The sequence below is a fragment of the Cantharellus anzutake genome, assembly GCF_015039405.1.
Source record: "Cantharellus anzutake strain C23 chromosome Unknown EI90scaffold_74, whole genome shotgun sequence".
Taxonomy (NCBI): domain Eukaryota; kingdom Fungi; phylum Basidiomycota; class Agaricomycetes; order Cantharellales; family Hydnaceae; genus Cantharellus; species Cantharellus anzutake.
Window position 1 is genome coordinate 97,110 of NW_024067024.1, and position 12,393 is coordinate 109,502.

Sequence of the window (12,393 nt, forward strand, 5' to 3'; positions counted from 1 at the left end):
GGCCCGCACTCTCCTGCCGAGGCAACTTCATCTTCTGTCCGATTCCTTCTGATTCCCTTCCTCTGTTTCTCTGGTTCCTGCGATGGTCGATTTCCCATTCCAGGACTTCTGTCTCCTGTCTCGTAATGTTTTCCACTCCGGGGTTTCTGTCCCCTGTCCTGACCTGTCCTCTCCCGCTCTGAATCTCTGTTCTTGGATGTTTTCCTGGCTTTTCTGAAATCACGTAACCTCTGACCTTTTTCCCCTTCAGGAAACCCAAATCACTCCCGATCTTGCGGAACCCCGGCAGCAGACTCGGTGCATACCACTGAGGTCTTGCCGTTGTTCGCCACCTCATTCTCCGTCATTCCTTTCCGTCACGCTGCCAGTGTGGTCTCCAAGCCCCTCTCCTACCTCGGATCTGATATGCCATGGTGTTAAGACAGCCAACTTACCCATATGATCCGTTGATCTAGCCGGTTACTGATTGGCAAAGTCACACACCCAAGCATTCCAGCCCAAATCCACCTGAGCCAACTCCGACACCCGACCCACTGAGCATGCACCGTTCCTGGGAGACCTAAGCCATGCTTAGTCTTCACCATCTGCCCCCTGGCCTTTTGGTCACTCTGTCTGTGCCATTGGTCACTAGCCTTCGCTCCCGACCCTTGCCGCTTCTCCGCTTTGCCACTGGTGAGGTTTTTGCCGCAACTCCGCAACTCCGCTGTTGGTTAGGTCGCTATCATGCTAGGACAACTGAATCGCCCTCTTGTGATCCGTTGATCCGGATGGGTACTGAACAGCACAATGTCCCTGCTCCTAGCAACCCACCCAACTCAACCTCTGTCGCTTCGCTGGTCACCCGACCTTCAACCCACCATGTGCGCCTCTGATGCCAGGCCCACTATTGCGGCCTGTGCAGTCATTCTGGAAAATTGGGCCATGCCCTTTTCTCAAATCCGAACGCTGGTCTTAGGCCTCTCAGCCTTCGACACCCCTCTTGGTCCGGAGCCACGTCGGCCCCGAATCACCCCTCCGACTTTTGTTTGGCCTTGAGCCATGTCTGCCCTAGACCTCTGGGCCCTGGCCATTTTGGCCTCGGACCACTTCCATTTTCCGTATCACCTCCCGTTTCTGATTTCCCATCCGTTTCTGTTCACCTTCCGATTTCTGCTCTCCGACTCCCGTCACTCATTTTTCTGTTTTCTGATCTGATCTGAACCTTGTTCTCCTGTTTTCTGCCATTTTGTTCTTCTGTTCAGACCTCTGTTCTTGTCTTCTCTGATCCTCCCTGGCCATCACCTTCCCGCTCTCCGACCAACCTCTTCCGAATTTGGGCATCCGCTTCCAATCTTCCGAATGCGACCATGTGCACCATTGCAGTGGTACTCCGATTAGCAGCCAGACACATCCGTACATCAGCTGAGCCTCTTGGGTCTTGGCCTTCAAGGGTTCAGGCCCTAAGAGGGGGATACTGTCATGACCGACAAATCCCGGGGCTCCGTCAGCGGCGAACCAATGCCGATAGGCGAATCCGCCGACCCGAAACCCATCCTAACCAGCCCCCAACCCCATGTCTGGCCCCCTGCCTTACTGCGTGAGACTTGGCCAAGAATCAGAACCTAGACCCTGCCGGTATTCCGACCTTACCTCCAGTTCCTGAGCCCTTGGCGCTCCCGGCATTCAGTCACGCCTGCCTTGTCTCCATCTGAACCACACTCATCGCTTCCTGCTATGTGGTCACAGCCATGCCCCGCTTATTTGCGGACTTGTATCGGCGCCGCACGCTGACCTCCGCTTTTCCTCTGGCCATTTGTCACTTGGCAGCTTATCATTCATTCCTTGCCGAGTGCCAATTATTGTTTGCTTCCCTGCCAATATCGGCATTTGATCCCCTCTTTATTGGCACTAGGTTATTGATCTCATTCAGTTATTCATCAATAACCCTTGCCACTTATTGTTTATTGATCTGTTCCTCGTTTCCAGTTCCCGGGCTCTTGTCCTTATTTAGTTTGACAATTCCCGCTTATCTCCGCGCCAGACTGCGCCGGACTGACCGGCCTTTCTATATTCCCTCTTGCCTATTTATATACCTTGTAAATACTTTCGGGGACCAGAGTCTGAAATCAACTAGAGTACCCCCCCTGTCTGGTCTGAGTCCCTCCTTCTGCAAAGGGGGCTTCCCCCCCTCTGAGTCCGTGCTTGCGGAGTCCGCGCTCCTCCTATAGGTCCGCTCCGCCCGCAAGTCTTGTTTGAAGTCCGCTGTAAGTGTCAGTTTGTAAATACGGGATCTCCCCCAAACGTCAAGCTCAGGGCACAGCGCTCCACCTGAGTCGCTGAGGCCGCGATCCCACTCTGCTAACCTTGAACAGCGCTTCCGGACGCGCCGCATATTTCCACCCGCATATCCGCGCGTGCGCGCTCCAACAGACCTCTGCCACAATCTCCGACACCGACAATATCCCAGCCTCTGACAAAATCCAGTCTCTGACAGCAACCCCCTCCTGGATCTATCGATTATGGGCGGAAGGACATAGTGTGGAAGTTGCAGAAAAGTTTGTATGGTCTCAAACAAGCGTCGCGAGCGTGGTACACGAAAGCCAAAGAAGAGTTGAATAAACTCGGCTTTACCCGATCGAACTCAGATCACGCTGTCTTCATTTTTACTTATCGGGCAACCTTCTGTATCATCGCGCTCTACGTCGATGACTTGATGATCCTCTCCAACCATCTCCCCCTCCTTCGGAAGAAGAAGAAGCAATTAATGTCCACATTCAAGATGAAGGACTTGGGGGAGATTCACTGGTTTCTTGGACTGGAGATCACACGCGATCGCCAACGGCGACTACTCTTCGTCTCTCAATCACGCTATATCACTGATGTCATCGATCGCTTTGGATTCAATGGCTCTCGTAACGTCTCGACACCCATGTCCTCTAACGTAAAACTTGCTCGCCATGAAGAACCTGACCCCGACATCAACACCCGTGAATATCAATCCCGCATTGGATCCATCATGTACGCTATGCTCGGGACTCGCCCCGACATCAGTTTTGCCATTACCACACTAAGTCAGTACTCTTCTAATCCAGGAGAGGAACACTGGACTGCCGTCAACCGACTACTTCGCTACCTCAACGCGTCAAAACATCTCAAGTTAGTCTATGACGGTAATTCCACTAACGATGACAAAACCGGGTACTCAGATTCTGATTGGGCTGGCAACTCAAGGGACTATCGGTCCATCTCCGGTTTCGTTTTTATTATGGCAGGAGCTGCCATCAGCTGGAGTTCAAAGAAGCAAGCTTCCATTGCTCTCTCTAGCACAGAAGGCGAGTACATGGCTACAACGCACGCGGCTAAAGAAGCTCTTTGGATACAACAGTTTCTCCGCAACATTAACCTACCCCTCGCCGAACCAACAACTCTCTTAGTCGACAACCAAGGCGCTATCGCGCTTGCGACGAATCCCACCTTCCATGCCCGAACCAAACATATCGGTGTACGACAACACTTCATCCGCGAACACGTCGAAAATCGCGAAATCAATCTTGAATATGTGCCAACTGACGACCAAGTTGCCAACGTACTAATGAAAGCCCTATCTTACGTCAAGCATTCGAAGTTTCGAATCGCCATGGGATTGCGTGAGTAGGTCCACATCGAGTGGGCGTGTTGAAATCCTTGTTTTCTTGGTACGCTGTGGACTGTCCATTGAGTCCGTCGGACTATACATCTTGCACACGGGCATTTCCATGAAGGATTGCCCGATGCTTCTACTTTTGGCATCCATGTTGATGAACGCAGTCGAGGATGGCTTAAAAGCCACCTCGCGCGATTTTTCTCTTTCCTCTCTCCTCAGTTCACATCTTTGGAACTGAGGTGAGACTCCTTTTTTCATCACTTGGAATATTGTCTAATCTTGTACATATTTCCTAGCGCTAATTCGCGACTAGGTAATGACTAATAATACTTAGTTCACATCTTTGGAACTGAGCGCTAATTCGCGACTAGTTCATAATTTCAATATGAGGCTATCTATCTCCCTCTGGCCCGCCCTTCTGCCCTCGCGCGACAGAAAACAAGCGCTGATCTTTTATGGTATCCCACCAAAGTACTTAGGTGGAATCGCCTCCACACCCCAACTTGCATCGTCAATTGATGTATCGCTTGTTGCTTCCGCGACCCCGCGCGCTATATGAACCACCGTTGAGCGATCTGCCTAACCCTCACTCTTCATACTGCTGTTCACACCACACCATTGCAATGCATACCTCGGCCCCAAACCAAATTACTCTCTGGCCCCGAGCATGACCTGGGCCGCCATCGGCTTCCTCGCAGGTTCCCCTGATCCATGTCACCAATCCGTCGACTGAGGATCGCAACGAAAGCAACCGTGATTGGCATGAGTCAGCTGGATCTCATTTCGGGCCACACTTTTCAGTCTGACTCCTCCACTGCTCCATCGATGACACCCGTGCAACGCCAGGCACGCACGGCACTCATGACCCTTCCTTGGATGCTTGCACACGGCCTCTATTCAAGTTCCTTACTTCCGTGTGAAAGTCCGACTCGGTTCCAACTCGACTCTATCCCTCGACTACTTCAAGCCGATATGTCATGTCACTTCTGCACAACAAATCATTCCGATGCCTATGGGTGACTGCGGTGGATCTCACCATTAAGGACTTTTGGGATGTTCCCTTCACCCTCATTCCATTCTGCCTCTCTTCTCACTTGGAAAGGCATCACTAGCTCCGGCTCCCTTCGTGTCTGGATGAGCACCCACACCCTCTCCGCCCATCGTTCGTCGGGAGATTTGTCTAGCTGTGTATACCGATATTTAGATTTATTGAAAGTGGCCTGAATGGAAACTATGACAATTCTTGACGCAAATTTATTAGCCACTTGACGACGGCGACAAACCTAATCTCAACCATGGAGCAACCAACTTGATCAGATGTTAAATCAACATTATAGTTCATCTGGTGTCTGATATCGTGTCTAACGCGTAGGATGGTTGGCCAACTTGCATTGGGACGTCTCAACATACATGTAATGTACAGGCGCAGGTCATAACCCAAGAATCCATCTGTTCCAATAGAGGCTGTAACCTGCCTATGGTCCCCGACTCGCGTATGCTCTCACTAAGTAGTCCATAGACCAAGAAGACGCAGTTAATGATAAGCCTAAAGTAGGGAATACGCATACTTACCGTCGAGAGAAGTGGTCCGTAGACCCAAAGGAATGGAAGAAGATGTGGTTAGTACTAAGCCTAAACGGGTAGCGGGCGCGCATACTTACCGTCAAATGTGGTTAGTGACAAGCCTAAACGCCGAGGGTGGAAATGCTTACCGTTGGGAGTGAGTGGCCCGTAGGCCTAAAAAACGTGGTTAGTAATACGCCTAGATGGGTAGGGAGCGCGCATACTTACCGTCGAGAGTAGTGGTCCGTAGACGCAAAAAATTAAAACGGAAGAAGATGTGGTTAGTAATACGCCTAAGGAATAAGAGGCGAAAATACTTACCGTCAAGGCTATTGATTACATGCGGCAGAGGCGCACGAGGAGAGGGAAGATCCCTAGAGAACAAAATAACAAAATGAAGATTAGCAGCAGGCATGGGTTGCTATGAAAGGCAAAACTGTCAGTAGTCCCCCACGGAAGAGAAAAAGAAAACAGAGAAAAGGGAACCACGCACCTTGCGGCCATCCCGGAAGAGCCAGAGCTATGTACCTAGCCGCTCTCCCGACCCGCTTTGGGTTTCGGAGGAGCTGGTATGGAACTAAGCACAAGTCCCCGGCAGAACCAAGGACGGCCCAAAATTTAAAAAAAAAGAGGAAGAGGAAGAAAAAGGAAGGAAATTGAAAGGAACCGCATTCCCCTATCCAATCCCTTCCAGCCTAGCCCACACTCCTGACGACATACAGCACTCTGATTTGGTGCATATTTCGCCGCAGGGCCTGACGTTCGGCATTGGGAATCCAGGGACATGCTCGTCGCGTTATACAGCGCTCTGATGTGACGCATATTTGCGCGGGGCATGACCTGGCACAGAGGCATACGGCATACAGCACTCTGATGTGGTGCATATTTAGGCACGGGATGATCTCCGGGGAGGGGGAAAGCAGGAAGAGAAAGAGAAGATACAGCCGACGACGCATTTCGATTGGTCGGCATATTTAAGGGGGGGGCATAGGATACAGCCGGCGACGCATTCCGATTGGCCGGCATATTTATGTAGGGAGAAGGATACAGCCGATGACCCATCCGGATCGGTCGGCATATTTTCATAGAGGGGAGAGGACATAGGGGCATATTTGGAAGGGATAAGAGGCATAGAGGCATAGAGGCATAGAGGCATAGGATTATAGGGACATAGGGTCATAGAGTCATAGAGTATACAGCCGAAAATGCATTTTCATCGGTCGGCATATTTTCAAGAGAGACCATAGAAGGGTAGGGTAGGTTGCTGTAGCGGGAGAGAGATAAGGAAGTGGCGAGGCAAAAGTCGTTAGTATGCTTATAGCGGGAGAGATAAACGAGTGACATGAAGGAGTGATTAGAAAAGAAACCTCCACATAGCGGAAGAGAGTGGCCGCTGAACACAGTGGGGCCGTCTATTTCGGGAGAGATATAAGGGAGTGGCAAGGTGAGAATAGTCAGGACACTTATAGCGGGAGAAATAAACGAGTGACATGAAGGAGTGACAAGGTCAGAGTAGAAAAGAAACTTATTGCGGAAGAGAGTGGCCGCTGAACGCAGTGGGGCCGTCTATTTCGGGAGAGAGATCAGGGAGTGGCTGGGGACAAGCCGGGTATATTCCATGGGAGGGATATATTCCACGCGGAGGGCATCCACGCAGAGGGGTATATTCCATGGGAGGGGTATATTCCGTGTGGAGGGTATCCACGCGGAGGGGTATATTCCATGGGAGGGCTATAATTCCCTGGGGAGAAAGAGAGGAACCCTCGCGAGAGCTGCTCAATTTATGCACGAAACCAGGCTCTTGCTCCCCTGTTTTGTGTGTTTTTGTTTATCGTTCCAGAACGCACCAAAGCTTCCGTGAAGCAAAACAAAGGAGTGTCTAATGACAAATGTGACTGAGACACAGGCGCCGAGACCAAAAAGCCAAACTTCGAATGCATTCCTCGGTGGGAATCCTCCACTTCACCTTTAAACAGTGTGTTTTAGTTCCTGTCTTCACAATTCTGACGATGACAAATGCTTGGAAGACGCCATAATAAAGTCTCGAACCGGATACTAGACGAGCGCATTGTTTTGACAACATGCTATTTAACTCCACTTTAGATCTTTTACTTCCGCATGAAACAGAAACCACTAAGTCCAGCGGACCATACTAAACAGGTGAGTAGGGAGTTGCAAAATCGAAATCTCGACGGGCGCGATGCAGCCCACTGAATTGATTAGAGCTGAGCTTCATAATGTACATAGTTTGTTACTGGGCTTGCACGTTAGAGGATCAGTCGATTTACATGCACTACCCAACTGCCGTTGCACTCAGCACGATGCATTCAAGTTTGTGAACAGAGGGTCCCAATTTTCATGTTAGATCATGCCATTTCCTTCCCCTGTGCGCAATGCGATAGCTAGAGCTTACTTGGGTGTGTGTTCGGCCCCTATTCACTAGCGCATTTAATGTGTTGGAACTCAAGCTTGGAATCATAGGGGGGATCGACGCTGACTATGACCTCTCCAGGTCTGTATATTGGGGAATTTTCTCACAACGTGAAAGACAAGCCCTGATTTCGAGGGCCCTTATATCTGCAATGTTGGTGACGACGTAGTGCGTAATTGGTCGAGAAGAGTTCAACACATATATTTGTGGAACAACAAACCAAATCGGGAGTGACACTGACAAGTGCAATTCTGATTAGGTAAGCCGGATGGGTCCGGCGTGACGTTGCTGTTACATTCTTCACGCGCCACCGTCGTCCCCCGACTGCACCCACTCATATTCACATGTGTCTGTCTCTGCACTGGATCCCTCAGTTAGATCCATCCATTCCTCATATTTAGAGGCCAGATAATCCTTTCGGTTCTGTCTTGAGCTGTCGGATATCGACCGCCAACTCTCAATCTCCCGTAGACCACTCTCACGGCTCAGCCTGTGGTGGCATCGAGTTCATCATGCCGGGTCCCCATCGTCCTCATACCAACTCATCGGTGCCTATTTCCGACTCGAACCCTTCCAGCGCTTCAACATGTACGGACCTATTTAGGTCTAAAAAATGCAAGGAAAGAGGATAGAAGAGGCACTGCAGATGTGTGGCACAAGGAATGTTTTTGGTTGGGGGCGGTATTTCGAAGTAAGTGTGTCGGTATCATTTCATTCCATTTGTGATGGAGCCTGAGCGCAATATGGTGGCGTACCATTGCATGCAAGCTGCTCACCGGATCTCATTACGTGGTGGTTGGGTCAGTTCGTGGGTGTTGCTGAAGACCATCTTCCGATGTGTCGGAGGCAGCAGCGCGTGAGCTCGGCTAACTGCAGGGACAAAGTCCGCAACCTCTCATCATGGACTGAAACTATCAACGCACTTGTCCTTTCGATGTTGTCACGCAACTTGGATTGCTGTCCAGTGCAGCAGTTGGAATGGGTGAATCTCTACGCGCGACTCATTCACTCATTTCTCATGGGGCGCTGGAGTGCCTCCAAGTTGTGGGTTCAGCCAATAACATTGCGTACGATTCTTCTTCATCGCTTTGACAGTTGAGGGGCGACACGGACGACTCCACACGCTTTCTACAGCTTTATGACCGTGTTGAAAAACCTCTGCAAACATTCACAAATCCGTTTGTAGGCCACAAATAGTCTTGTACCACTGGGACCCTGCAGCCTGTATCGGACCAGCTTCCCCCAAAACATGATGCCTAACTGATTATTTATGGTGGGCCCATTTTTATGACGGTGAATCCACTGCACTGGATTGAAAGTTTCGACGCATTTGAATTACCGGGGATCGAATATACTCTCCCCACGGTCTCGTTGTGGAGAAGTGGCTGAGGCAGGGTAGGGGACTTCGCCCCTTCGCTAACGGAGGCGCCTAGGTCGTTGGCGATCTGCCAACGTGGCCTACTTTACATACATCCAACTCAAACTAAATCGCTTTCTTCTTTCGAGTCGTTCATAGGTTGGCGTGATCAGTCCACGCATGCGATATACGACTTTCCCCGTGCGCCCCGGTCCGCAACTTGGCAATTGATATTGTTATGCATTGCGACCAATACAGAATGCTCGTAATGCTAAAGAAAACGTAGGCTACTATATGCTACTCTTCGAGCATAGACTCCGGCCCATGCAGGATTCAATGTCAACAGTAGGGATGGCAAGAACTGTCATGCCACAGTACATGATGAGGAACGTGGTGGGGAAAAGCTAGGACTGAGGACACAGAATCGCCACGTTCGTGAGGGTGGATATTGGCGCACTTGCTTGTGCCATCGCCCAATCCAGTGGGTTGAGCAGGTCGGTGTTATGTGGCGCCAAGTCCCGTACCATGCTACGCCTTGCCGCTGGTTTGCCGTCGTTCAGGGCTGAGGATACGTCTCCATCTCTACCTGCCTAAAATTCGTCCAACTTAGTTCTTCTTTGGCTATGATTAATATCTGAAAGTGCCTCTTAGCGCCGTGCACCAAGAAAGGGGTTTCTGGCGATGTATCTGGACTCCACTCCACAGGAACAAATGCCAAAGCACTAGGAATTGCACGTCCTACGGTAGCCCTCCAGTGTCCCCTGCATCTCCAAGAGAAGCGCCCGAAAGAATGTGACAACGACGAACATCAGGCAATATCTAGGGACCGGGTCCAGCTCATTTGTCCCGGCTATTAGGTATGGTGGCCAAAACATGATATGATCAATAAATGCTTCCCTTGATGCATTCTGGGGTGAGTTTGGTCGGGTGGCAAGCTCAATGCTGGGCAGCCCTTCGTCAACTCCTTTCACTGGCTCCTTTCGTTATACATTCGTACAAGCCGATGCGTGGAGGAACACGCATTCTCTAGAATAGCAAGCGGAGCTGCGTCCACCTTGCTGATTTCTGATTATCAGGGTTATTTTCCACTGTGACAGAACGTTTTCGACTTGAATAAAACTCATTTCGGCTATTACTTTAGTGGCCCGTCGGCCAATAGACCAGAGTCCATGTTCGAAGAGTAGCGCACTTGGCTCATTGATAATTGTGAGACACAAAGCTGGCGGCATCAACTTGACTGCACCTCCTAGAGTCCTGCTGCCCTCTCAAATTGGAAATCTCGCGATCAGCGTTAACGACTTTTCTCGCTCGTATCTCCGAACACGTCGATGAACAAAGTCGGTATCCGTCCGGAAGCGCGAAGTTCACGTCCAGGAGCGACTGAGGACGCGCTGGAGCGTATGCGGATTACCATGTCGTTATATTCATTAAGCCAAAAATTGACCATGATTGTAGATGGCGACGTGCCGTACTTTACAATTCCCTTCAATCCATAGCCTCTATTCCAATAGAGATTCTTCAACAGATTTTCCTATTTACTATCGAGGATGGTCTAGGATATACTGCCATTAGAACATCATGGACGAGAGCAAGTTCGGAGAGGTGTGGGTATGGCAGGGTTGATGTCCAGAGACGGATCACCAGTCTGTATCTGCCACTCGACGTAACTAGTGGACCTTCAGGAAGCGATATCCTACGACTCTGATGCTGGATGATGGAGAGAAAGGGGAGTGATCCCCGAGTTGATCGAGCCCTTGGGTCTGTGTGCATACGGCATTTGGGGTCAGTTTAATGGATTTATTGAGATTCTGCATGGTCACTTTGTCATCTATCCCTTCACAAGATTGTTGTCCCACTGTCTTTCGTGCAGTCCGGACAACCTATCAGTCCTGTTCTTTCTTACGCTTTCATTACGGGTGCCAACTTTACCATGTTCATCGATGCCTGACACAATCTGGAGGAGCTGACCCTCGACCACGTAATGCATGATCCAGTGGATAAGTGATATGCCATACTACAACGGTAGCCAATCCCATCACTTCACACGCTTTCGGTCCACAATCTAAACTTTATGTGGTAGCATTTCTATCCCATGCTCCAGCTCCGATATCTTACCAGGGAGGTCCGTTCAGAATAGAATAATTGCACCCAACATGACCAAACTCTCCTCGTCGACGTTACCGGCGATTTGAATGCATCCACACTCCACGAATTGGTAAGGGTAGACTTCTCTTTTATCATGGCATCCGCTTTCCTTATTTGTTGTAGGTAACGAGTGCACCTGCTCCTCAAATCGAGTCCGTCGCTTTGAAGGGCAACACAAAATTCTTATCTTTCGCGCTCGAAGTCTTATATATGGCCTCATCCATCTGATGTGGGCCATGGAAAACTACCAAGGATCATGGGGCTCCCGGTCTCTCCTTGCAAAGATTCTGGGAAACCTCTGCCTCAAGTGCAAGCTATACAATGCAACTTCGGCTTCTCATCTGGAACGCCGCTTGATGGAACCTAGACCGCTTCAAAGATTGGCGGCAGCACGTTTCATATTTGGAAATGATATAGATTGGTTTTACGATGCAGTGCAGGAAGCTAGTTGATGAGTTAACTGCACGTTGAGTTATATGTTGCAAAGGAAATACGAGACGAAACACTTGACTTAATGGAATTGCCTTATGTGTACGTGTCCTCTGTAATTAATTTAAACTGGCTCGAAGAGTTGTGGCTTTGTTGTGACGCACGGCGGGTTTCTGGAAAGCGACCGGTAACTGACAGCCAAGCACGCTCATATCTAAATAAAGCCGTCCCTTATCTGCATGGTCAAATTCTAAAGCTCGGGTCTCTTAGAGGAATTCTCTTCGTCTTTCCTGTGCGGGAGTGGTTGTGGGTTCAACGCCCACCGAGGGCATGAAAACCCTACAAGATCCAGATATCCACAACTTCTCAAAATATTGGGAGGCCTAATATACTCTGGCGTGGGCATTTTCAAACCAGTTATAAGGCAGCTTCATTGAAACCGGCGGGGTAAGGCACTCAATTGCCCCCGACTAGACAGTTATGCTGGACCAGGTGGGACTGGCGGCAAGAGTCTCGTATTCAATCCTCAGTGTCACTGAGTTGTCAAATGATTAAGAAGACTGCTCAAGGTATATGATAATTCACATCATTAAAGTCAGCACAACGTGGTCAAGTATCTTCTGGCTCTCACTCGTCTTCGTCAGAAGCCGTCGTCTTGGAAGCCTTCTTTTTAGTCTTGCCCTTTGACGAGCCATCGGCCTTCTTTGTCCCCGGGTTGTCAATGCCTCATTCGGCAAGAACAGACGGCATACCTACTTTGCGTTTTGCTGAGGGTTTACTGGGAACTTCCTCGTCATCTGACCCTTTGGCTTTAGAAGGTTTCTTGCGCTTCTTAGGGAGCTCCGC

General features: G+C 49.9%; 2 protein-coding genes across 2 annotated transcripts; one reads left to right on the forward strand and one right to left on the reverse strand.

Annotated features, from left to right (window-relative positions):
* Positions 1-4,012: 4,012 nt before the first annotated feature.
* EI90DRAFT_3292570 (uncharacterized protein) lies at positions 4,013-5,689 on the reverse strand (the record flags this gene model as incomplete). The annotated part of the gene is made up of 9 exons (XM_039067341.1): positions 4,013-4,351; positions 4,659-4,842; positions 5,128-5,168; positions 5,195-5,254; positions 5,284-5,307; positions 5,335-5,359; positions 5,414-5,478; positions 5,507-5,559; positions 5,679-5,689. The coding sequence occupies 9 exons, from the start codon at positions 5,687-5,689 to the stop codon at positions 4,209-4,211; spliced, it is 606 nt and encodes a 201-aa protein (XP_038910791.1). The 3' UTR covers positions 4,013-4,208.
* Positions 5,690-8,229: 2,540 nt separating this feature from the next.
* Positions 8,230-9,830, forward strand: EI90DRAFT_3020157 (uncharacterized protein; the record flags this gene model as incomplete). The annotated part of the gene is made up of 7 exons (XM_039057478.1): positions 8,230-8,307; positions 8,348-8,472; positions 8,582-8,660; positions 8,712-8,798; positions 9,133-9,184; positions 9,304-9,467; positions 9,615-9,830. The coding sequence occupies 7 exons, from the start codon at positions 8,230-8,232 to the stop codon at positions 9,828-9,830; spliced, it is 801 nt and encodes a 266-aa protein (XP_038910792.1).
* Between the last annotated feature and the right edge of the window lie 2,563 nt (positions 9,831-12,393).